The sequence below is a fragment of the Podarcis cretensis genome (genome assembly GCF_951804945.1).
Source record: "Podarcis cretensis genome assembly, chromosome: 17".
In the NCBI taxonomy this organism is placed as follows: domain Eukaryota; kingdom Metazoa; phylum Chordata; class Lepidosauria; order Squamata; family Lacertidae; genus Podarcis; species Podarcis cretensis.
Window position 1 is genome coordinate 9,221,767 of NC_137187.1, and position 26,968 is coordinate 9,248,734.

A 26,968-nucleotide genomic window follows, 5' to 3' on the forward strand; every position below is an offset into this window, starting at 1 on the left:
ATCCATTGTAAAATATTTTATTGATACTTTAGCAAAAATTATACAAGGGATGAATAACTGTAGAGGTGGCATGAAAGGGAAATAAACACAGCAGTTTTCTGGGAGATTAACATAAACCTGGCATGGATGAGATAGCCTCTACTTCTTCATGTGCAATATAGAATCTTCAGATCTCACAGTTCAGCACTATCTCCTGCAAATAAATAAATAAATAAATAAACAAATGCAGTAGGGTTATGTTTTCTTTGAAATGCACATGAGAGAACTGAGAAGCTCTGTGAATTCCCTTTAAGCAAAAAAACAAAAACCCCAAAACATATTGCTTTAAAAAATATCTGTAAAAGCTCCCCAATAATAGATAAACAGGGTCTTTAGGCTGCATATACAAAAGCATGATTTCTTGTCCTGACCTGGGACCCATTTGCAAGCAATACTGAATGTTGTGATAGCCAATGCTCAAGCATGCGTCTCCATTCCAGGCTCCTGCCAGCTCCTTTTACAATGTCCTGCAGGACTATAATCACAAGGCAAGCGGAACTATGAATCCATCCTCTTGCTTTGCTAAGCTGGCCAGGAAAGAAAAGAAACAGCTCCAGACATGAGTGGGAGCCTGTTTCACCTTCTTGATGACTTTGCATTGTGTCAATTAAAAAAACACACCTTATTTTCAGTTGCCTTGACATTTAACACCACCCATTGAAACTCGAGTCAGATTTTCTGAATTCTTGTAGGAAATGTTAAAACATGACTGTACACGATATGCTACTAAAGTCAACAGGCTCACATTTTTTTTATATCCAGTCACATGTTGACTTTTCATATTGGCCCCAATGCAGTAAAGTGCGCTCTCTCTCACACACAAAAAAAACTCCCTACCTTTTTTTGTGGGTATTTCCTGTAAAGAATTAACCACAGTAATTCTTGAAGAAGCTGTTGCCTCTCCTTTGGAGTTCAGTGCATGGCACTCGTATTCTCCAGCATCATCCTTGCTCAAAGGGGATATCTGTTGAAACAGAACCATGATAGATTGGCTGCATCCTGGATACTTGGTTAAGCCGAGCCCCAAGTCCATTGCAAGACAGTTTTCCAGATGAACAACTAGAACAACTTCAGTTTTTGTTGCAATTAATGGAAAGCATTTGTATATGAATCTCACGCGCACACACACAATTGACTAAGTTAATAACGTGTAATTGTGGGCATGAGAAAGTTTTAAAATGAAGGGATCTGCATTTGTCTCATATCTTTCTTGAAAAGATGTCTAGCAAGACCCTGGAAACAGTTCTGAAGGCTGTTCATCTCTAGATGGAAAACGTGTTCTCAAATTTATTTTTTATGGTATGGATCCAAAAGTTCCCCATGGGGGCATGCTGGGCATTTTTCCTTGTACAGGGGTGATTCTCACACCCACCCCCACCCCACCCAGCATACTGTTCCGCATCATCCTGACTCTCACACAGCTCTGGCAAGAAAGCGGGGGTGGGGGGTGGGGGGGGGAAGAGTCTCAGTGGATTTATGCCTATTCTTTGGATCTAAGCCATAACTTGTGTCCCGGCTTTCTGCTCTCCAGGCTTTTAATGCAATCACAGTATATAATGCACACTGAATCTGTAATCAGCAGCCAATTATTTACTTGGAACAGCAGGCATCCCAAATAAATGGCAAGTTCTGCCTTCTGAAAGCCCCTAGCAGAGCTGGCTCAATGGGTCTCTCTCTGAAGTATATTCCAATAGTGACACCATACAATGGAACACCCTGCTCCTAGCCTAAAAGTTGTCAGACTCACCTTGGAAGGGAAATACACCCAGTTATGCCTCACCTGAAATATCTCTCACACACGCACACACACTTTATTCATTTTATTTAACAAATGTTATGCCGCTCAATCGTCAAAAACTCAAGTGGTTTCTCCATTTGAACGAAGTTGAGCAAGATGTCAGAGGCCAAACTCCATTCAAAATAATAATAATAATAATAATAATAATAATAATAATAAATAAATAATTTATTACTATTATTACTATTATTATTCCCCTCTGACTGGGTTGCCCCAGCCACTCTGGACAGCTCCCAACAACAACAAAAACAAACAGTAAAAACACAGCACAACATCACACACTAAAAACCTCCCTGAAGAGGATTTCCTTTGGGCGTCTTCTAAAAGTTTTGTGTTCTTTATTTCCTTGACATCTGGTGGGAGGGCGTTCCACAAGGCAGGTGCCACTACCAAGAAGGCCCTTTATCTGGTTCCCTGTAACCTCCCTTCCTGCAGTGAGGGAATGGTCAGAAAACCCTCAGACGAAGATCTCAGGATCCAGGCTGAACAATTGAGGTGGAGAAGCTTCTTCAGGTATACTGAGCCAAAGCCGTTTAGGACTTTAAAGGTCAAAACCAAGACTTTGAATTGTTCTTGGAAATGTACTGGGAGCAAATGTAGATCTTTTAGAACCAGTGTTATATGGCGCCTGCGGCCGCTCCCAGTCACCGGTCTAGCTGCCACATTCTGGATTAGTTGCAATTTCCAAGTCACCTTCAAAGGTAGCCCCACATAGAGCGCATTGCTATAGTCTAAGTGGGAGATAACTAGAAAATGTATCTTCCAAGGTTTACATTCATGCTGTATACCAGATGTTCAGAACCTTTTTCAGCCAGAGAGCTCTGCTCCCTTGTGGTAGGTGAGGGCCAGAGGCAAAGGCGGATGGAGCAGTGGGAACCTGCCCTTGTACGTTCAAAAGTCAGAGGTTTGTTATACAGTGGTACCTTGGCTGTCAAACTTAATCCATTCTGGGAGTCCTTTCAACTCCCGGAACCATTTGAAAACCAAGGCACGGCTTCAGACTGGCTACAGGAGCTTCCAGCACTCAAATCGGAAGCCGCGTCAGAAGTTCGGCTTCCAAGAAACATTCACAAACCGGAATACTTACTTCCGGGTTTGCAGCATTTGGAAGCCAATTTGTTCAGGAGCCAAACTGTTTAACAACCAAGTTACAGTGGTGCCTCGCAAGACAAAAAGAATCCGTTCCGTGATCCGTTCTCTTCGTCTAGCGGTTTTTTCGTCTTGCGAAGCAAGCCCATTGACGGCTTAGCGGATTAGCGCTATTAGCGGCGTAGCGGCTTTTAGTGGCTTATCAGCTTAGCGGATAAGCAGATAAGCAGCTTAGCAGCTTAGAAAAAGGGGGGGGGGGAAAAAAGTCGGAAAAACTCGCAAGACATTTCGTCTTGCGAAGCAAGCCCATAGGGAAATTCGTTTTGCGAAGCACCTCCAAAACGGAAAACCCTTTCGCCTAGCGGGTTTTTCGTCTTGCGAGGCATTCGTCTTGTGGGGCACCACTGTACCACTGTATCTGGGGGTGGTGAACCTGTGGCTTCCTATATGTTGCTGGACTACAACTCCCCTGTCTCTTTTGATGACCGGAGTACAATAACTGTTGGATGGCCCCAGATTAGCAACCCCTGTGCTACAAGCAAGGAGGCGAATGTTCCATGGTCACGTGGACTTTTAGCAGGCCTAGAAAGGCACAAACTCACCCACTCACTAGACACAGCCCCAAGGTGCCACGATCTGTCCCAGCCCTCAGTCTGAACTGCCTCTTTCTTCCCTGAAAGACGCTGCCACTCTGTCAAAATGCTAGTAATAATCACAGGGAGGCCCCTTTAAAATTAATGGACCTAAGTTAGTCATGTCTAGTAATGTAAGTGGGGGACTAACGATGGATACAACCCGCTCTGATTATTTCAACTGAAATGAGACTAGGAACTTACCAATACCCAACCAGTCACTTCATGTTTCTCAGGACCACCACGAGTCTGGATGGCTAAGTTGTCCCGATCTCCTGGAAGAAGCTCCATTCTTTGGACGCCATATTGGCCTTTTATTATCTGGCAGATGAGGGGAAAGTCTTACTGTTAAAGTTTCCCCACTCTAATTGCCTCTGGATTGTCCCAATACCTTAATTTCCCAGAGTTTAAGATAGTTGGAAGTTTTACACATTTGGAGGAAATATAATTCTATGGGAAGAATTCAGCATTGCAATTAAGGCCACTGCTCTGCCAGGCCATGCATATAGCCTTGCCAAATGGAAAAATCCCTCCCTCTCCTCCTCTGTGCGCTGTTCCAGGGGTGCTCTTGATCCCCAATTTCGGCAGGGAGGCCCATTGTGCAAGTGGAAGATCTTGTGAGGGGCTTCTGCTGGCAGGACCAGTTACCATATTTTTTGCTCTATAAGACTCAATTTTTCCCTCCTAAAAAGTAAGGGGAAACGTGTGTGCGTCTTATGGAGCGAATGCAGGCTGCGCAGCTATCTCAGAAGCCAGAACAGCAAGAGCGATTGCTGCTTTCACTGCACAGCGATCCCTCTTGCTGTTCTGGGTTCTGAGATTCAGAATATTTTTTTTCTTGTTTTCCTCCTGCAAAAACTAGGTGCGTCTTGTGGTCTGGTGCGTCTTATAGAGCGAAAAATACGGTAGTTGATTCCCACCCATGGCTAGCAGCCATGATGAACGGGGTGCAGCTACTAGGCAAAAGCACTCCTGGCCATGGAGATGACCTGAGCATTCAGGAGCACAGCTGGACCCCAGCAAGTTCCCAGGGTGTAAACCTGGTTCTTCAAGGGCTACTGCTGCTGCCCCATCCCAAAGGGACAGAATCCCTAATCATGCCTAAAGATATCTCAGAAACCTGGGAGGTTGGATAGGAATTGGGAACCGAGAGCCTCCAAACACAACGTGCAGACTCTTAGCCACCTCAAAGAAACCAAGAACGCTTTTGTTATCTAGTTTGAGCTCTCCTGTCTTCCTCTCTAACACCCGCATGGCTGCAGACTGCAGCATGGGCGGAAGATCGCGAGAGCACTTGCAACGTATCTCCGTGTTTCCAAAGCGCTCAGAATATGCTTGAGCTCAGAAGGAGGCATTCCTTAATACTTGTGCCTCTTCCCTACAGAGGCCCTAATATGGTAAAGTGCAACAGAGCTGGTTTTAGAAGGATAAACAGGAACGAAACCCAGAAATGGTGCTGGAAAGCAAGGCACGGGGGGCGGGGGGGGGGTCTTTTCTACTTATCCACAAACTGCACAATCTCTTTTGGTTACAGAGTCGGTAGCTTTGTTTTTGCAAGTAACTGTTGTTAAAAAACCTCCCCCTCAAATATTTTTATCAGTTTTCATTATAGCAAAGTACAAATTAAAAAAGTGCTCCCCTTTCAGTAATCTCAATTATGCTTGCAGAGCTCCGAGGGAGTGTTTGACTTGGCAACGCGTTTAGATTTCCCCTCCTCCAAGCCTCATTCTTGTTTTGTCATGTTCCGTCCTAATCCCTTCTGTTTATGCATCTGGAATGCCTTTATGGTCACCTTTCTCAGTGGTTAATTGCTCAAAACAATACTTTTCCAATTGTCTAAATTCCCCTGTCCTCCTCCTGTATCCCTCCATGTGTCAAAATTACCTGTCAAGGTTAGCACACAAAGTGCTCTTGCAGAGGACACAATCCACCAGGGCTTTCCATGCAACGGCACCCAATGGAATGAATCAATGGGAGCTGGGGGCAGGACATATTTGGTGGTGCTCTTCTGCAGATCTTGGGAGAACTTGGCAGTGCTCTGGTGAAGCACTGCATTGATTTCAGGGGATCATTTTCAAAATTAACATCAAACGTCACTGACCTTGTTCCAAGTAAGCACTGGGGTTGGGACGCCAATGACCTCACAGCTCAGGAAAATCTGGGCCCCAGTCACATTCCAGATGTCTTTTGGGGGTGTCACAATGGATGGTCCTTGAAACAAGAGGAAGTCAGAAAGTCAGGCAACGCAGGCAGGAATTAATAGGATGAAGGACAGCCATACCTTGGAAGTTGAACAGAATCCGTTCCGGAAGTCCGTTTGACTTCCAAAACATTTGGAAACCAAAGCGCAGCTTCTGATGGGCTGCAGGAAGCTGCGAAAGCCCCATCGGACATTCAGCTTCCAAAAATAGTTTGCAGACCGGAACAGTCACTTCCAGGTTTGTGGCGTTCGGGAGCCAAAACGTTCGAGAACTAAGCTGTTTGTTTGTTTGTTTTTAGATAGATAAACTTTATTTGCATTAGCCAATGGCCATGGCAACATAAAACAAACAATACAGTGGTACCTCGGGTTACATACGCTTTAGGTACAAAAAGCTATAGGATTTCAGCAGGGAGCGGCAGGAAATGAAGCAGTAGGACAACCCCAAAACCTTCCCAAGTGTAAACATTATTGAATGTGGGATCAGAAAAGAACCATCAGGAGCCCAGAATGCACAAGAAAAAGGATATCTGGAGGGGCCCACTGGCTTACAATAATAATAAGGCACACACATCTAGCAAACGGGGGGGGGGGGAGAAGGTAGAGGAGGAGGTCCTTTGCATAGACCAAAATTAAGAGGAGCCCCAGAGTCATAGAGTAGCAGAGCTGGAAGGGACCAAGAGGATCATCTAGTTCAGCGGTTCTCAACCTGTGGGTCCCTAGATGTTGTTGGACTACAACTCCCATCATCCCCGAGCTCTGGCCTTGCTAGCTAGGGGTGATGGGAGTTGTAGTTCAACAACATCTGGGGACCCACAGGTTGAGAAAAGCTGATCTAGTCCAACCCTCTCTCAGGTGGCTAATTGCCATGGGTTGACCGGACAGTATCCAGCTTCCTGAAGGAACTATTGCTTGTCCAGTTTCAAGGGTCAACCTCATCCAAGCAGCAGAGATGGGAGAGCAAAGAGGGACAGCTGTTTCCTGTTTGCGAGCTCCGCTGCGTCACTGGTGTAATCGGCAGTACAGCCTTGCCTCTGCACGATCACTCTTTGTACAAGGGAATGGCCTCTGGTGGCTTCCAGAAATGTCAACAAGACATAGAAGTTGCTTTCCCTCCCTTTCCCTTATAAATAAATATATAAATAGATATAAATTATATGAAATTCAAAGACTATTTAGCTAAATACGCTAAGACAATTTAAATAGAAATACTCGCAAATACCCGATAGGCTTAGGATTTAAGTATGTGATGTTATAGAATAACATGTTTCAAGTTAAAATGAAATGTTTTAAAAAGTTAACATGAAAAGAAAGAAAGATGTTAAGTGATTAATTTTATGAAAAATCTGTTTTGGAAAACTGTTACAAAGATATACATTGAAACTCAGCCAGGGGGATTTGAGGAAGTCTCTTAACAATGTTACTAAGATTGGATAATGTACAGTTAGGATTTATGTTAGCTAGTTTGTTTATGAATTTTGGAAAATCAATAAAAAAATATAGATAGATAGATAGATAGATAGATAGATAGATAGATAAATGGCAATATCTCCCTAAGAAACATTTCCTTGCTTTTAAGGTCTCCCCCGCCCCCGGTAAGGGAGATTATTTCCCCCTTCTAAACTACTGTGTTACTCCTAATGGATGAACATTGCCCATGGATTTCAAGTGAAAAATCTAAGAGAGTCCTAGGAGAAGGGGTGGGGGAGCTTTTCGCAGTGCTCCAAATTTTTATTTAGCACGAAAGGCCCTGCTGGATTTTAGATCGCAGGCTAGAATCGCGAGCTTCTTTCTTTGGCTAGGCAGAGTTGGCTGGGTTGTGACCCTTTGTTCTATTTCCCTCGGATCTGCTTCAGCGTTGGAGAGGAAGTGGGTCCCTGGGGGGCCGTAAGTGCCATGGGAAGAGACAGACCTTCGGACTCAAGTCAGCTACAGCAATCTACGCGAGGAAGCGCTGCCAATCCAAGGCATCCAAAAAGCACGATGTCAAGACTGCCCAGGGCTGAACAGCTGAGTGAAAGATATTGTTATACATTTACAGTGTGTGTGTGTGTGTGTGTGTGTGTGTGTGCGCGCGCGCGCAGACCTCCTAAACCAGGCATGGCCAAACTTGGCCCTCTAGCTGTTTTGGAACTACAACTCCCATCATCCCTAGCTAACAGGACCAATGGTCAAGGATGATGGGAATTGTAGTCCCAGAACAGCTGGAGGGCCAAGTTTGGCCATGCCTGTCCTAAACCCTAGGAATTAATAAATGGTAGAATTTTGATGATTTGGGACGTGAAGGGAGAGATACAAGCTGCAGAGGAGTTCCTGGGCTAGCCTATGCAAAAAACAAAACAAAAAACGATCTGGCCAACCTAGTGCCAATAATAATAATAATAATAATAATAATAATAATAATAATAATAATTTATTTATACCCCGCCCATCTGGCTGAGTTTCCCCAGCCACTCTGGGCGGCTCCCAATCAAAACAGTACAGCACAGCATTAAATATTAAAATTTAATATTTAAATATTAAGAAACAATACAGGGCCATTGAGGGCCATTGGTAATGCAAGAGAATTGAATTCCCCTCTTGTCCTCAGGTGTGATCAGAGACTGGGGATTAGGAAGGCTGCCAGTGTAACTGGGTGTGAGTTTTGAGCAAGGGTTGCTGAGAAGAAGAAGAAGAAGAAGAAGAAGAAGAGAAGGAAGGAAGGAAGGAGGACTGGTATCCATTTTGGGCAGGCTGGCTGAAGGCTGGCTGGGAGAGATGCCTTGGACTTCAGTGCTGCATTTCTGTGGAGGAACAAGCCCCACTTGAGATGACCATGCTGTAAGATCTGGACTCCCTCTATGTAGACTGAAGGTGTCAATAGGTGAATAAACCATATTTCTTAAAGCTACAATGGTCCCCCACTGTGTCTCGATTATCCAAAGGAACACACACCCTGGGTGAGCGCCTGGAACCCCATGGGCTCTTGCCCCCGCTTGGCAGAGAGAGGGGGAGGCACCCAACTTTGGTAACAAGACATTTATTTATCTCTGTTGCCTTGTATGATCACAAGGAAAGCCCACGATCCACTGGACAGCCTTCCCATGGCAGAAAGGAATTTAGACCTGAAGGGACCCTCTGGGAAATACAAATATGCAATCAAAAGTCTGGGAAACACAGAAATTCTCAGGATTCTACAGTGGAAATAAGTGGCTTTTGCACAATGAACACTGAACCTACTCTCCCTCCCTTCACCCCCAACCCAGTTTCGTGTGCTCTTTCTAACCATCCTGTAATCAACAATTCAGCCATTGATCTTCATGCAACACATACTTGGAGCTAAATTTTTTTGCTGCTGATACTGCTGATGACGATGATGGACAAATATCAATGTGATAGTTTGCTAGACCTAACCTGCATCTATGAAGGCCAATGCTAGTATGAGCCAAGACACAAACAGGTAGCCCGTGAAGATGTTGTGAGCTAAAAGTTTGAGCCTGACAAAAGTCTGCTTATGTTTATGTATTTTCTATGTTATTGGTAAAATAATTAATAGGGGGGAACCCCTTAGTCAGTTCCTGCACTGCCTTGGGCAACATGGGATGTATAGATTAGCATTCCTTTCTACAGAATTGCAATTAAATATACAGACTTTGGAGATGGCAACATATGAATGGCAGCAAAAATCAGTACTAGATTTATGTATAAGCTAAACAAGCTATAGCTTAGAGCCCCACTCTTTTGGGCCCCCCAAAAAAATTTAAAGGGAAAAAAACTGAATGTACATTTCCAAAATATGATAAAAAACAAAATAAAAGCTACATACAGCAACAGTGTTTTGTGTTGTGTAGGCTCCTGTGATGTAAGTAATATGCCCCGCCTGCTAGCCTGCTCCCTAAAATATCACAGGTTTGCTCATTTCTATATACAGTAGTACCTTGGGTCTCAAACTTAATCTGCTCTGCAAGTCTGTTCCAAAACCAAAGCGTTCCAAAACCGAGGTGCACTTTCCCATAGAAAGCAACGCAAAATGGATTAATCCGTTCCAGACTTTTAGGGCCCCATTACCTTCAGTAGCTTAGGGCCTCATCAAACCTAAATCCGGCCCTGGCCAAAATGAACAGTGTGTAATGAAGGCTGGATACTTTGTTAAAATTGTTTTTTAACAATGCAAACACCATTACGTGTGGGCCCATCATCCCATGCATTAAAAAGCAATGTTGTCATCTCCATGGGACAGGAAATGCCAATTATAGTTTGTGTTTCTATGGAACAGTTTCATACACTGCAGGATGTCAGTGGCGCACTTGCATCCTGTTGTACGCAGTGTCACAACTTTTAAAAGGCTGCACTGTTCTACAGACGCGCACCACTCCCTTGCAGGACACAAGAAACGCAGACAGAAACTCATTGGCTCCTCTGACATCTTGTAAGTCTGGCTGCCTGTGTCTGACAAGTGAGCATCTCACGTCAATGTTTCCTCATCTGATTGCACCTTCTAGGAGAGCTATAGTCTGTCTTTTAGTAAGGTAAAAGGGACCCCTGACCATTGGGTCCAGTCGTGGCCGACTCTGGGGTTGCTGTGCTCATCTCGCTTTATTGGCCGAGGGAGCCGGCGTACAGCTTCCGGGTCATGTGGCCAGCATGACTAAGCCGCTTCTGGAGAACCAGAGCAGCGCACGGAAATGCCGTTTACCTTCCCGCCAGAGCGGGGATTCTCATCTCGGCGGTTCGAATCCCCGCGACGGGGTGAGCTCCTGTTGCTCAGTCCCTGCTCCTGCCAACCTAGCAGTTCGAAAGCACGTCAAAGTGCAAGTAGATAAATAGGTACCGCTCTGGCGGGAAGGTAAACGGCGTTTCCGTGCACTGCTCTGGTTCGCCAGAAGCGGCTTAGTCATGCTGGCCACAAGACCCAGAAGCTGTACGCGGGCTCCCTCGGCCAGTAAAGCGAGATGAGCGCCGCAACCCAAGAGTCGGTCACAACTGGACCTAATGGTCAGGGGCCCCTTTTCCTTTACCTAAACATTTTATTAAGTGAAGCTTCTACCATCTCAAAACCCCCACTATCAATTTACAAATCAAATTTATTGAATAGCTAGTAGGGTCCTAGCGCCCAGTGTGCAAGCAATAACACGTGATAATAGAAAGGACGTGCATCTTGAACAAAGTTTTGCAGCTATAATTGGCCCAGTGCAAAACCAAAGTTTCTGTGCTTGCAAATTTGCCCCATCTAGGATGTTGAATGGACGTTGCTAGGAATCACTAGCAGGTGCTGCAAACCTCCTTATTTAGTTCTAGGAACTTCTTCCTAGGAGTCTTTCGCTGCAGATTTCCAGAAGGAGTGGTAAGACGTATTTGATTGAGCACCTCTGACAGCTGAAGTCAGAGAGACTGTTCCCAGCTTGCTTATTCTACAAGCGATCCAATCCGTGGGAACTCTTCCTAGTTTTCATTCCAGAATCACGGCCGCCTACTGCAGCATGCAGAGCTATCATGTGAGCCACGAATAAGAAGCAGAAGGATTAATATGCAGGGCCTTGTTGCTGTCAAGTTGTGTTATGGCACCTGGGAGGTCGAGGCAATCAAAAACGCCCTTCTCATATTAGGCGTTTCCCAGGGGGAGAAATCTCTTCATCTGCAACTGATTATAAAGTAGTTTGTCTGAAAACAATGTCAGCTGGATTTACAGAGACTTGACAGGAGTTCTTCCTTGTATACCTTTTTTTTTTTTTTTTTTAATACTCTGCCGGATGTTTCGTCTCAACAAAAATGCATTAAATGAGTAAAAGAAAGAATCATAACTCCCACAAGAAGCCTGTGTAACGGGCAGCGTTCCAAAGGACTTGGTTCAGCAAAGGTCACATGCAGGCTTTCCAGAAAATATTTGGAATTAAAGCACATGTTTATTCGGAATTAAAGCCCATGTTTAGAGGATTACTGGAACTGAAGCCCTGTTGCCCTGAGTGACCAGACATTCGCAGCATTGTGAAACATGGGGGGGGGGGGTTCTTCTCAAAGTTTATATATTTTCTCCACCCCTCCATCATTAGGCTAACACCACAGAGTTTCATGTGAGAAGTTAGGGAAGAAGAAGATGGAGTTGGGGGGGGGCAGAAATGGGCAACCAAGATGCAGTGTCTCCCCTATGAAGAAAAATAGCAGCATTTGGGATTTTATAGTTTAGAGAAAAGGTGAGTTAGAGGTGAGGTGATAGAAGTTTAAAAAATTACGCATGGCATGATGAAAGTACAGTGGTACCTCGGGTTAAGAACTTAATTTGTTCCAGAGGTCCGTTCTTAACCTGAAACTGTTCTTAACCTGAAGCACACTTTAGCTAATGGGGCCTCCCGGTGCTGCCGCACGATTTCTGTTCTCATCCTGAGGTAAAGTTCTTAACCCGAGGTACTACTTCTGGGTTAGCGGAGTTTGTAACCTGAAGTGTCTGTAACCTGAGGTACCACTGTAGATAAGAGATACATTTTTCTCCCTCTCTCATAAGATTCCTAAGGCCAATTTCTACTTCTTCCCTTCCACCTCCAGAGCCCCACCCTACCCCAGGGGCGTAGGAAGGGGGGAAAGACTGCCATGACTGCCCCCGCTGAGGGGGTGACATTCAGCGCACCGCCCGCCCGCGACTCCCAAGCCTACCCCGAGTCATCGGGGTAAGGGGTCGAGCTGTGCTGCTTTGCCGGCGGCATTCACATCAACTGATAGGAAGTGCCTACAGAGGGTGGTGAATACAGCACAAGATATTATGGGCTGTCCTGTGAATCCGCTGGATGAAATAGCGGAAGAACGTTGTCTCAGGAGAGTGAGGGAAATTCTCAGGGATGACTCACACCCTGGCCAGCACTTTCTTGATCTCCTGCCCTCAGGCAGAAGATATAGAAGCAGGATTAGCCGCACCAACAGGGTAAAGAACAGCTTCTATCCATGGGCTGTTAGGCTGCTGAATGAAAAGATAACAGCAGGGCAACTGACTTTCGGGTTTGGTGGGTGCGCGTCAGTAAATGAGGGGAATTAAGACTAAGAGAGCTGAGTGGGGGGTGCTCATGTAATCTCACTGTATACAAGTTGTACAAGTGACAATAAAGTTTTTCAATTTCCCCCTTCCCCCTTTGTTTTGACAGCTTGGGGGAGGCTTGGGAGTGGTGGAAAGGTGGCACACCGAATGTCTGCCATGGGCGGCTTGCTCCGTCCCCGGCTGCAGGCCATGTGCGCCACTCCGGGCACCCGAGTGGCTATCCCAGCGGCGTAGCGTGGGTTGTCAGCACCCGGGGCAAGGCAAGTAATTTGCGCCCCCTAACCCGGGGCAAGGCAAGTAAATTGCGCCCCTAACCCCTAACCTGCCGCCGCTGCCAGCTTCTTCTTGCTGCTACCTGGGCTGGGGTATTTACGGTAAGGTAGCCACGGCGGCGGTGGCAGGTCCGTGTCAGGTGATCTGAGGTGAGTTGCCGCTGGCGCTGCCGCCCAAACGACGCCGCTTGCCCGGAGGAGGAGGAGGGCAGAGAGGCGAGGAAAATGCAACATGGCCCAGCAGCTGCAGCAGCAGCAGCAGCGGCGGGGCTGTGAGGAGGGGCTACCTGGCGCGCCCTCCGTGGCCCAGATGCGCGGGGACCATGGCGAGCGCTGAGAGCCGCTGCCTGCCGGACGCCTTCAGCCCGGACGCGCACACAGCTCGTCAGTTCTGCGAGACATGGGGCTCTGCTACAGCCTGCGCCCGAGGCTCTTCGGCGACTCCGGAGGCGGCGAGCACCCCCCCCCGATGTTGCGCCCAGTGCGGCTGGCCCCCCCTGCACCCCCACGCTACGCCACTGGGCTATCCTGAGCCTGGGAGGGCACCCTCCGCGCCACACCCCCTCGGGAGCACGCCTGTCCTGGGCAGCGTGGGCATATGCTTTGCCGCTGCCCTACCCCATTCCTGATATCCTAGAAGCTCCCAGGTCCAGGCCATTGTTTTGGATTTTTAGATTTTCCTGCTTATCACAGTTTAGGAAGTGAAAACCGGGCCACCCAAAAATGAAGCGGTGGTTTCTGCATCCTTAATCAAGTCCCAAGGAAGCATAAAGCACTATCTTGTTTTTGGGTGGCCCAGTATGTCTTCCAAATTGATAAACACTTGATCACTTGCGTTCGCTATTAGTATATGTTATGTTTATATGTGTGTATGGGAAAAAAGTAAACAGAGAGAGGTGCTGTGATCCAGACTTCTTTGGTAAAAATATACACTGCAGCTCAGTGGTCCAACTGGTGCTATAAAAACCGTATCTAGAAACAGCTGTGTAGTTAAAATGTTTAGCTATGCTTCCCTCAAAGTCATTGCATTTTTATCGCCTCAGAAAAGAAAATAGGTGCAGCTCTTCACATTAACATTCCTAGCCGCTATTTGGGAGGTGGCTAGAAGTTGCTTAGACGTTTCTGGCTAGGAGTTCACGATTTCTGAGCGCTCTGCAGATTCTTCTTGGGTCAGTTAGCACTGACTATATATGCTTACTTGCGTCCCACATTCTCACCCTACATAAGCAGGCATTCCAAAAACTCCAAGAAGTCTCTTGTAGTCACTAGGAAGCTGACCCAGCAGTTCGGATTACCAAGGGAAACGGAAAGTCTTTCACAAGGTCCCTTGCGAAAGGTACCTAGGAAAATCTCAGGCACCTGATCTCATAAGCCTCAGACAATCAAAATGTTCTGCTGCCAGCACTGTACTGGTGTTTCTTCAACAGGCCCTAACAAATAACAGATCTCCAAGTTCAGAAAACAGTACAAAACTGATATCAGGGGACAAAATGTGCAACTTCTCTGCTTACAACCTATGTATTTTGCTTCCTCTGAGCCAGGGGTAGGCAACCTAAGGCCTGGGGGCCGGATGCGGCCCAATCGCCTTCTCAATCCAGCCCACAGATGGTCCAGGAATCAGCATGTTTTTACACGAATAGAATGTGCCCTTTTATTTAAAATGCATCTCTGGGTTATTTGTGGAGCATAGGAATTCATTCATTTCCCCCCCAAAAAATATAGTCCGGCCCACCACATGGTCTGAGGGACGGTGGACCGGCCCACGGCTGAAAAAGGTTGCTGACCCCTGCTCTGAGCCCTCTCCTCCAAGCCTTACAGGACATCTCTAGCCTGTGTGGTCCTGCCTCTCTACATTACTTTGATCTGAATGTTCCCAGGCCACGCATGAGACTGAGCACAGCAAAACAACCAGCAAGTCTTTAATGTCAATTAGCTGCAATTGGAAAAGCTTAAATTTCATTTTCCAGAATAATAGTGGCTCAGTGGGGAGAGAATACTGAAAGCCCCCAAATGGACAGAAGGTGCCATCTTCAAAGGCGAGAGAGGGAGAAGAAGTCATGCCCTAAGGAGGGCAAGCCTGGTACATTCCCAGACTTATTAACCATAAAAACTGGCACAGTTCCATTGTCATGACAGCAGGGTAAAGAATAAAATCTCCCCAATGGAAACAACAAGGATATTATGCAAGGGTGGGTACACTTTAAGCCAGCGTGAAAATATTCACCTTCCAGCTTCAGAAACAGCTTGCCTCAAGCAGAATGTGGATTATGATAATGCCCTCTGTTAAATGACAACAACTGCCCACGGGGAATCAACCAGTCCAGCGAGTCACAAGTTCCTCAAACCTGGACTAAACATTCTTTAACATGTGGCCATTCCTGGTAAAAGCATCTTCCTCAAGGACTAGTTTCTGAGAGCTCAGTGACATATTCCCAGTATGAAAGTTGCTTTTTTCCAAATTCATAGTCTGACAAGCAATTTATAAAGCAAGCAAGTAATCTCTCACAAAAAGAGGGCCTGTGCAGTCCCATTTGCCACACTTCCTGTGGAAAATATGCACAGCGACAGAAGTTCCAAAATATCTTTTTAACCGGACCCTTGAAAGGAGACCTTTGCCTGACCCTCTGGGCTTTCACTGCACACAAATGTCTAACCTGCCATGAACTGTAGATCGTTCTTTCCACTGCAGAGATCAGAATAAATGGTCATTGAGATAAATGCTATCCTTCCAAGGATGAAATATCCACATGCACACTATTTTTTATGTATTAGGCAAATGTGGGGGAAAAGGATAATCAACCAAAGTTGCCTAAAACAGAAAAACAAAACAAAAACAAAACAGGCTTGGGAATAAACTGCTAGAACAGTGAAGAACAATGCGTCTTGGGCACACATTGCATGGGTTGGCTGGCAACCCTGACCAACGTGCAACTGCACATCACTCACAGATGGTTTGAGAATTATTGCGATAACATCCCACACAAATGGCTGTATTCTGTATCACGAGTTGATGTGCCCTTCTGCTCTGAACCAAAGGCAGACCTGAGTGAGTGGTTTGATGCAGGGATACCAAAGAAAGATGTCAAAAACACCAGAACAGGCACTTCTAGTTCTTTATTAAAGAAATGGTGACTTGTCTGCGCCCAATCAAACGCTCATACATCCTTTATGCATGAAGCAGCCTGTCACTTTGCCCAGAACCTCCCATCACAACTGGCTGGTGAGCAGTGTTAGAAACTGAGATATGAAAGATGGGAGCTAAATGGCACCTTAAACCTAGGTTGTGGCCCCAACAACGGAATGTCTAGGCGTGCTTTTTTAATAACAAAAATACAAAGCCGAAAATGAATGAACTGCCTCTAAAATATTAGATTCATTTCTCACACTGTCTCGTCCTTCCCTGGCCCACCCCCCTAATATTCTTAAGAGGGTCTCTTCTCCAGTCTTCAGAGAGTAGCTGGAAGTGGAGAGGCAGAAAAAGGTCCTCCTTTCCTTCCACTCTGCAGTTTTAATCTGAAATCTTAGGCGCAGTACGGCACCCAGAAGCTCAGAAATTGCTCGCACTAATGAAATTCCCTGTCACAAAATGGGAGTTTTGAACACTGTTGAACCACAGGTGGTAGCTATCCAAAACTTCTTCCCTCCGTGGGCCAAGAGCCCAGTATCCTGCGGCCCACAGATAAGCACAGCCTCAAAGCAAGACCATTAGCATATATCAAAGCAAGGAAACATAAACATCTCTGAGCTCCTTCTTGCAATCAACGACCAATTATTTTGGGGGTTATCTTGACTACCAACATGGCGGTGGCAGGCCTTCCAGAACATTTCACTTCAACACAGCTTCCTCAGCTATGAAGACCACAGAGAAGTCTACAGCGGTGACCAGAGAATAAATGACCACTAGGAGGAGAGTGAAGAGAAGAAACACCATGGCAACAACACAGCCGGATGTCTTCATCTGCCCCAGGTGCAAAACATCTCTGTCCTGCACTATTCTCCACAACCAGAGCAAGTGTTGCAACCTTCCAACAGCTTGACCTCACCCCCAAAGGCACACGCCTCCATTGTCTCCTGTGACAGATGCATGCCAACAAGCTCCCCTCTTCATGCCCTGTTTCCTATAGTCAGCTTCCCCACAAATTAATGGTCCTCTCCGAACAACTGCATTTAAGTCCCATTCCTAAGCAAACTTTCTTGGAGGAAAAAACAGTGCCATTCTAAATATATTTACACAGAAGAAAGCACTTCTAATTTCAAGGCATCTTATTTGCCAATAAGTATATTTATGACTATGGGACGCGGGTGGCGCTGTGGGTTAAACCACAGAGCCTAGGAGTTGCCGATCAGAAGGTCAACGGTTCGAATCCCTGCGATGGGGTGAGCTCCCGTTGCTCAGTCCCTGCTCCTGTCCACCTAGCAGTTCGAAAGCACATCAAAGTGCAAGTAGATAAATAGGTACCATTCCGGCGGGAAGGTAAACGGTGTTTCCGTGCGCTGCTCTGGTTCGCCAGAAGCGGCTTAGTCATGCTGGCCACATGACCCGGAAGCTGTACGCCGGCTCCCTCGGCCAATAAAGCGAGATGAGCACCACAACCCCAGAGTCGGCCACAACTGGACCTAATGATTAGGGGTCCCTTTACCTTTACCTTTATATTTATGATGACAAACGAAGAGCCAGGATTCATGTCTCAGCTTGTAAGAGTGTTGCTTAGGATTTCAACCACTGAACCCCCCCCTCCCATTGTGCATGGGGCTGAGCAAGGTTGACTAAATTAAGAGAAGGTATGGGCAAATCGGAAGACATCACCAGGGAGACACGATGAAAGGTCTCCAGATCCATAACTTAATCAGTAGTTTAATTATTTAGCAAGATTTATATACCAAAAATATATCTAAAGCATCTTACATAAAAAGGTAAAGGTAAAGGGACCCCTGACAGTTAGGTCCAGTCGTGGCCGACTCTGGGGTTGCGGCGCTCATCTCGCTTTATTGGCCGAGGGAGCCGGCGTACAGCTTCCGGGTCATGTGGCCAGCATGACTAAGCCGCTTCTGGCGAACCAGAGCAGCACACGGGAACGCCGTTTACCTTCCCGCCAGAGCGGTACCTATTTATCTACTTGCACTTTGACGTGCTTTTGAACTGCTAGGTTGGCAGGAGCAGGGACTGAGCAACAGGAGCTCACCCCGTCGTGGTGATTCAAACCACCGACCTTCTGATCTTACATAATATCTTACATAATATAGTGTAAACTGTCAGAAAGAATAAAAACTGACTTTATCTATATTTTGATAAATGTCCACTGTTTTAAAGTCAGCAGTTTTAAGAACAAACATACAAAATGAATTGACATGCTTGGGTAAGGCTTGCCTAAACAAAGAAGGTTTTAGCAGGCGTATAAAGCAGTAAGTACAACATAGTTACTTGCTTAACATTAATCAGGTGGGAGTGCCAGAGACCAGATGCTGCCACACTAAAAATATCGATTTCTTGCAAGTGTGGAATTAATGTTATACAGCACTTGTAAAAGTGCCGGATCCCTAGATCTAATTGATCAAGTGGCCACATGTGAGACGAGCCTTCAGTAAATCAGTTCCAGTAAATTGGTTCGGTGCTGATGATATTCGCCCAAGGAGTCTAAAAAGAACTCAACTGTTAAAATAAGTGAACTTGGTGACTTTTGTATATAATCTGCCTCCTTAATCTGCCTCCAGAAATGGATAAATGGAACACCAGATATTTTAAAAACTCCCAAACAAATCCTGGGAACAGCAAGGCAGGCAGGTGAACTCAGGAGGGGGAAACAGAAAAGACTATATATATATGAAGATAAACCAGAGGTGTCAAATCAGGTTCTGCCTAGGGAAAGAGCACAATTTACCGTAACTCAGGCTGGTTTGTATTCCCGCAAGCTCTATTATCTTTCCATTCTGAAAATTTGGCAGTGCTTAACCTCCAGATATTATGAATATTTTGCTAGCAGAACTGCTTTCCCTTTGCTGTTAGCCTCATTAGCACCAAGTCATGGGAAGAACATCAGCTATTTTGGCATTTTAAAACTAGGACAGCTGGACAGCTGGAATTCAAGGATGGACAAAAAGAAGCGCTCTTTTACACAACACATAATTCAGTCAGGGAATTTACTGCCACACAACGTGGCGAAGGCCGCAAGCTTAAAGGGCTTTGAAAAAGGATTAGATAAAATGATGGTGAATGGGCCTGTCCGTGACCATTAATCACAACAGCTGAATCAAACGTCCATGTTCAAAGGCAGTATATCTCCAACTCAGCAGGGGAAATGTTGCAAGAATTAGTCATGCAATAATTTCTACACAACACATTCTAATGCATAAGCCTTGCTCATGGTGGCTTCCAACAGTTAAGAGTAACATAATCAAACAACAATGCCAAATATAGTAGAGACAAGTAAAACAATCTCCCGTTTTTAATTGACTGTCTTGTTTTAATAGCACTGTTTTAGTGCGTATTTTAATTATGGATATTTATATTTTAATGGTTTGTGCAATTTGGTTTTTATACTTTGTAAACTGCTTAGAAGCCTACCGTATTTTGGCATTAAGCAGTATATAAGTTAATAAGTACAACAGCAACACCACCACCACCACGTGATGATTTAAATCCATCAACTACCAGGCCAGGCAGAAAAGCCTGCTGAAATGAAAACGTCTTCGCTCACAGGCGGAAGACCATCAGACAGTGGGCACCCGAAACTTGTGAGGCAAGATCTTCTACAATATTGGTGCAGCCACTGACAAAGCCCTGTCTCTCATAGGTACCAGCCGTCTCTCCACCCACTGGTGGGGAGAGACAGCAAAGGCCTTTCCTCCCCCTTTCTTAGGGAGTGGGCAGATCAAAGAGGAGGAGGGCAGTTTATGACCCTCCAGGGGTCTCAATCCAGGTCTCTCTATCTGGCCCTTGATACTTTCTGCAGGCTACACACCTGAGTTGTTTTTGCCTGTCTGGAATGTGCTCTGATAATGACTCTCCCTTGCCTGGACGGAGAAGGGTGTACAAGTGTGTAGAAACTAGCCTACTATACAAAGGTAAAACTTAATATCCTATGCTCCACCCACTTTTCCATCTAGCTCTGCCTACTACTAGAATGGAAGATTGACCAGAATGTTCCCTGGCATGGCTTTAGAAGGGCCAGTAGTTTGAATCGTGCCTGGAAGTGACCTGCCAACTGTTGTGACGTGGGGTTTGTGATTTCAGCTCTTTTGACATAATATGCTGGAGACAGTTCTCTAGTAACACTTCTTTATTAAAGCAACAAGACTGAAACCTGAGGAGGGGAGAGCTACATTTATAGGGACAGGGAACTAGCTAGAAAGGACACACTTTGGAGGGAACAACATCAGGCAACCACAGTCCTGCCTTTTGGAGGGAACCAATAAGACAGAGGATCCAAATACAGCAGCTTAAATGAACCAATAGTAGCTGTACCCTCTGGAACCAAAAGGCAGTTACTTTACCCCAATGCAAATACAGACAACAACAACACAGATATAAAATCCTTTGACTCAATACACAACACCAACCAGTGCAGAACCTATGCAGGTTAGGTATAATACGGTACCTTCTAACCTGCTGGCAGCCACATGCCAGACCCTCCAAGTGTCCCCTATTTTCCAGGGACAGTCCTAGATTTACAGAAGCTGTCCCAGCTCCTGATTTGATCACAGAATGTCTTACTTTTCCTTAGGACGTCTCTATTTTCATCAGAGAAATGTTGGAGGGTGAGGGAGTTAATGCGACCCCTGAGCCAAGGAGATAAAGGTAAAGGTAAAGGTACCCCTGCCTGTACGGGCCAGTCTTGACAGACTCTGGGGTTGTGCGCCCATCTCACTTAAGAGGCCAGGGGCCAGCGCTGTCCGGAGACACTTCCGGGTCACGTGGCCAGCGTGACATCGCTGCTCTGGCGAGCCAGAGCCGCACACGGAAACGCCGTTTACCTTCCCGCTGGTAAGCGGTCCCTATTTATCTACTTGCACCCGGAGGTGCTTTCGAACTGCTAGGTTGGCAGGCGCTGGGACCGAGCAGCGGGAGCGCACCCCGCCGCAGGGATTCGAACCGCCGACCTTTCGATCGGCAAGCCCTAGGCGCTGAGGCTTTAACCCACAGCGCCACCTGCGTCCCTCGAGCCAAGGAGATAAGTAACTATAGAACCTTTAGAAGACAGCTGAAGGCAGCCCTGTATACGGAAGGTTTTTTAAAAAAATGTTTAATGTTTTATTATGTTTTTATATATGTTGGAAGCCACCCAGAGTGGCTGGGGCAATATAAGATGGGCAGGGTATGAGTAGTAGTAGTAGTAGTAGTAGTGATATACTAATAATAATAATATTTTTTAAATTTTAAAAATTATTTATACCCGCCCATCTGGCTGGGCTTCCCCAGCCACATAACAATAACAATAACAATAACAATAACAATAACAATAACATTGAACAGGAAGTCCTATTTTCATTGGAGAAATGTTGGAGGGTATAATATGCTGGACCAATTGAAGCATCTGGTGACTCTGCAAACTTAGCTCCCTGAACAGCACATGGCAATAAGCCAATCACGATGTAACTGAGGCATGCAGCCCCACAGCCAGGTTGGTCTTGGAGCCTCATTTATCCCCACTTCCTCCCATCTATGGCCACACTCTGCTTTAAAGAAGCAGACCTGACGTCGCGTTACTTTATAAAGGAAGGGAGCTGCAGCTTCCCCGCACAGCCAAGCAACTGCAGCCCATCACCGAGAAAGTAAGAGCAGGGCTCCTTTCCAGTGGCGTAGCGTGGGTTATCAGCACCCGGGGCAAGGCAAGTAATTTGCGCCCCCTAACCCGTGGATTTGCGCCCCCTAACCCGTGGATTTCCCTAACCCCCAGATGTTGCGCCCGGTGCGGCCGGCCCCCCCTGCACCCCCCACGCTACGCCACTGCTCCTTTCCAAGGCTCTCACACAGGCCTCAGTCCGAAAACAAACAAATCGAGTGCTCTCCCCCCTGACAGCGTTCTGGGAAAAACAGCTTGGCAGAGTGTTATGTACTGAGTTGAATAGGATCCAAACTGCAGCAGTCTGATTGGTCCTAGAACAACGCAGCAGTATGATTGGTTGGCAGGAACCACCCAATCATGCTCCAGATATAAGTGAATCCACAACCTGATTGGCTTACAGTAGAATTCCAGAATTAGCCAATCATGTGCAGCCCACTGTGTAAATAATGTATATAAAGCAGATACTTTGAGGGGACTTTGATTCATTCCTCCTCACCACTATGAGCTGAATAAAGAGCATGAAATCACTTTGCGACTCTGAGTATATTTCACAGAGTATGGCGCCTGCACTTTGCATCTGAACATAGCCGCTGATTTCCACCTCTGCTCTGAGGGCTGAAGAAGCAAAGGTGGATGGAGGGCTTAAAGGCAGACTTGGCCACAGAAAGAGGGGTGGTCCATTCCTATACAACACGGGTGGGCCAACTCCCAAGAGACTGCAATCTAGAGTTAAAAACTGGCTGTGATCTACCCCCTTTTGAGGGGTTCAGGTCAAAGTTGTTTTTAGGGTGGGGATAAGCCCCGTTTCTTTAGGGTGCCATAGTGGCTGGGCTTCTTTGAGGGGACCCAGTGATCTACCAGTGATCTACCACAGACGTCCAGTGATTTACTGGTAGATCACGATCTCTTTGTTGGACATGCTTGCAGTATACAACATAAATAAAAGGGTGTAGAGGCAAGGAGTACAAAAGCAACACACATAGCATCTCTCTTCAACAGGATCTGTCTGCCTTTGCCTTCTGTTTTGTTTTTTTTTTAATACATATTTATTAAGGTTTTTGAATAACAATACATAAATAAACAACATTACTTATGCTATAACATAGTTTCATCACTTCTTTGGACTCCCCCACGTCTCCCGCTCGCACTTACATCGTTACAGAAAAATAAAAAATTTTCCAAGCAATTTACCCACTTGTTTACAATCTTGTCTCCACTCATTTAATTAAAATATATCAATTTTCCAATAGATTTATATTTTACTTAGTCTAGCTTATCGTCAAAATCAAATCTAATTCAGTGGTAGGCCATTATTTATGATCTAGCATGTCTGCCTTTGCCTTCTGAATCAGCAACCAGGTAAGCCACCCTTTAAATTTCCAATAATAATAATAATAATAATAATAAGCAGCACATCACCCTGGGGCATCATGGGAAAATAAACTGGTACCAGCTGGGGCCCAGTGCTGAATGGCAGTCACCGGGTTATTTTTAAGGGGAGCCCACAATGGCAGACCCTGCAGAAGTAACAATGAACTTATTCCCAGGTATGTTTATAGGATTACAGCCTGATTCAAAGCCATGAAACTCAGTGGGTGACCCTGGGCCAGTCATTTCCCCTTCCCTTTTGCCTGAAGTTCATTGCTGGAAGTGAAATACACCGTCATAATTACAATAAGTAAAGGTGAAGGGACCCCTGACTGTTAGGTCCAGTCATGACCGACTCTGGGGTTGCAGTGCTCATCTCGCTTTATTGGCCGAGGGAGCCAGCATACAGCTTCCGGGTCATGTGGCCAGCATGACTAAGCCGCTTCTGGCGAACCAGAGCAGCACACGGAAACGCCGTTTACCTTCCTGCCGGAGCGGTACCTATTTATCTACTTGCACTGGCGTGCTTTCGAACTGCTAGGTTGGCAGGAACAGGGACCGAGCAACGGGAGCTCACCCCATCGCGGGGATTCGAACCACCGACCTTCTGATTGGCAAGCCCTAGGCTCTGTGCTTTAACCCACAGCGCCACCTATTCTTACCCACCCAGCTCAATGGGGCTTATTTGCAGATACGACAGTGTAGCTACCATACAGCCCAAACCTATTGATGTTTCTTCAGAAGTAAACCCTACCAAGTTCAGAGGGGCTGAGTTTTAAAATTAAGACTTAACACTTGGGATATGTGTCTTTCACCCAATGTGACGGCTTTAAAAGAGGACTAGGCAAACTCATGGCTTAAGCTTTGTGATTAAAAAAACTAAGAAAAAGATAATGAGCAATAAACTAAAACTGGTAAAAGTTAATAAAAAGCTGATAAAACTAGTAAAAACTAATACAAACTAATAAAAACCGCTCAACTAACGCGGAGCTCAAATCAATGCTTCCTCTAACGACGCCATCTTGGCTCCTCCCCCCAAACTCATGGAAGGTACCTGGCTGTCGTCAGGGTTGGAGGCAGTATGCCTTTGACTGCCTGTTAGAATCACAGAATTGTAGAGATGGAAGGCACCCCAAGGGTCATCTAGTCCAACCCCCCTGCGATGCAGGAATCTCAACTAAAGCATCCATATCAGATGGCCATCCAACCTCTAGTTGTAGCATAGGAGCTAACTCCTAGGGGCTGAGGTCCCTTTGCCCCCCCATCAAATATTTGAGGGGGCCACCCCACCCTCAACTTGATGGGATTAGTAGTACAGTGGTACCTCGGGTTAAGTACTTAATTCATTCCGGAGGTCTGTTCTTAACCTGAAACTGTTTTCAACCTGAAGCACCACTTTAGCTAATGGGGCCTCCTGCTGCCACCGCACCGCCGGAACCCAATTTCTGTTCTTATCCTGAAGCAAAGTTCTTAACCTGAAGCATTATTTCTGGGTTAGCGGAGTGTGTAACCTGAAGCGTATGTAACCCGAGGTACCACTGTAGTAGTAGTAGTAGTAGTAGTAGTAGAATTTATACAATGCCCTATACCTGGGCGGTTCACAAATTTTTAGTTATGAGATGTTTTTATTTTTAAAAAATAACAATAAATAAAGTTTAAATTGTCATCCAGCATTACCTAAGCCCTGAAATTTTATTTTGAAAGCCAACTATGCAACAGGTTCTCTCACCTACCATTTACATGTTCTGGGAGTCTACTGAGCAAACCCTGAGCACCCTCCCCACAGACCCATGTTTAGTTCCATATCATTGGCTGAAGTACAGTGGTACCTCGGTTTACAGACGCTTCAGGTTACAGACTCCGCTAACCCAGAAATAGTACCTCGGGTTAAGAACTTTACTTCGGGATGAGAACAGAAATCACGCGGTGGCAGTGCGGTGGCAGCGGGAGGCCCCATTAGCTAAAGTGGTGCTTCAGGTTACGAACAGTTTTGGGTTAAGAAGGGACCTTCAGAATGAATTAAGTTCTTAACCCGAGGTACCACTGTGGTCATGCCTCTGGGGTATGAAGCCCATCTGTGTGTAAGTGAAAGTGGCATTCCAGTGGTTTGTGTGCGCATTTTATGATGATGCGAGGCTGGGCTTACCTGCCCCACAATGTTGTACTCAACTCGGGTTGGCACCCTTGATTTGCTGGGAATCACAGGTCCTGCTGGGGGGCATTTTACAGGCATCTGAATGGCAGGAGCGAGTTGGGATGCGGGACTCAACGCTCCGTTGGTCGGATCCACCCAAAGCTGTTCCCCACCCGCTTCCTCCCAAGCCATGGCCGTAGCCGGGGGTGCAGAGAGCAGCTGCCCTCCCCATCGAGTAAATAATAATAAAAAGTAAACAATTGAAAAGTAAAAGCTATGGTTTTCCCAGTAGTGATGTATGGAAGTGAGAGCTGGACCATAAAGAAGGCTGATCGCTGAAGAATTGATTATTTTAAATTCTGGTGCTGGAGGAGACTCTTGAGAGTCCCATGGACTGCAAGAAGATCAAACTTCTCCATTCTGAAGGAAATCAGCCCTGAGTGCTCACTGGAAGGACAGATCCTGAAGCTGAGGCTCCAATACTTTGGCCACCTCATGAGAAGAGAAGACTCCCTGGAAAAGACCCTGATGTTGGGAAAGATGGAGGGCACAAGGAGAAGGGGAAGATAGAGAACTAGATGGTTGGACGGTGTTCTCGAAGCTACCAGCATGAGTTTGACCAAACTGCGGAAGGCAGTGGAAGACAGGAGTGCCTGGCATGCTCTGGTCCAGGGGGTCACGGAGAGTTGGACACGACTAAACAACAACAACAATTGCATTGCAAATAACTGTTCTGCCCCCTAACATAAAGGTTGCCCCCCCCCATAAATCCTGTCCCGAGCTCCCTTGGCAAGCGGCGCCCCCTACCTTGCTCGCAAGGCCCCTTGCTGCGCTGCTCGACGGGGCGCCCGCCGCGGCTCTGGGCGCGCAAGCTGGCCGCCCGCAGCTGGCAGCCGCTGGGGTAGGTGAGCCCGTCGCTGCCGCACACCGGGTAGCGGCTCTTGCAGGCGCACACGCCCGGCTGGCCCTTGCGCCGACGGCGGCACTCCAGGCCGGTGGCGCAGCGGCCCCAGCCCCCGGCGCCGCACGCCTCGCCCTCGCCCCGCGCGCACTGCCAGCAGCAGCCGCAGCCGTCGCGGACCTGGCCCAGCGGGCAGCCCCGGGCCGGCAGCGGCGGGCACTCGGAGGACGGGGCGCACGGCGGGCAGCCGGCGGAGGGCGAGGGCTCGCCGAGGGACGCCGAGCAGCAGCAGGAGGAGGCCAGCAGGAGGAGGAGGCAAGGCGGCGCCGAGCCGAGACGCGACATCGCGGGGACGACTCGACGGGACGCGGCGGCGGCGGCTGCTGCTGCTGCTGCTGCTGCTGCTATTCCCGCTCCGAGCTGGCGCTGGGAGAAAAAGGCTGACTAGGAAACTCCACCCCCTGATCCCCTTCCGCCCGCCCGCCTGGATTGCTTTGATTTGTGTTATGTTCGGCGTGAGACAGGATGCCAGTAGGTTCTGTTGTTGTTGTTAGTCGTTTAGTCGTGTCCGCCTCTTCGTCACCCCCTGGACCAGAGCACGCCAGGCACTCCTGTCTTCCACTGCCTCCCGCAGTTTGGTCAAACTCATGCTGGTAGCTTCGAGAACACTGTCCAACCATCTCGTCCTCTGTCGTCCCCTTCTCCTTGTGCCCTCCATCTTTCCCAACATCAGGGTCTTTTCCAGGGAG

The 26,968-nt window shown here is 46.8% G+C and overlaps 2 protein-coding genes and 1 long non-coding RNA gene across 3 annotated transcripts in view; 2 read left to right on the forward strand and 1 right to left on the reverse strand.

Annotated features, from left to right (window-relative positions):
* Position 1: 1 nt before the first annotated feature.
* Positions 2-26,619, reverse strand: IGFBP7 (insulin like growth factor binding protein 7). The gene is made up of 5 exons (XM_079959774.1): positions 26,126-26,619; positions 5,660-5,769; positions 3,763-3,879; positions 877-1,003; positions 2-193 (listed from the first exon to the last, which is right to left on the reverse strand). Exons 1-5 carry the CDS (start codon positions 26,562-26,564, stop codon positions 174-176), a joined length of 813 nt encoding a protein of 270 aa, XP_079815900.1. The 5' UTR covers positions 26,565-26,619; the 3' UTR covers positions 2-173.
* Positions 4,438-26,968, forward strand: part of LOC307206610 — an 85,647-nt gene continuing 63,116 nt past the window's right edge. Inside the window, exon 1 of the long non-coding RNA XR_013834414.1 lies at positions 4,438-4,463. This is a non-coding gene — a long non-coding RNA (uncharacterized lncRNA). The remainder of the gene's footprint in view (positions 4,464-26,968) is intronic.
* Positions 22,320-26,968, forward strand: part of LOC307206509 (killer cell lectin-like receptor subfamily B member 1B allele B) — a 44,203-nt gene continuing 39,554 nt past the window's right edge. The window contains exon 1 of the mRNA XM_079959850.1: positions 22,320-22,371. Within this exon, the coding sequence (XP_079815976.1) occupies positions 22,335-22,371 (37 nt within the window). The 5' untranslated portion in view covers positions 22,320-22,334. The remainder of the gene's footprint in view (positions 22,372-26,968) is intronic.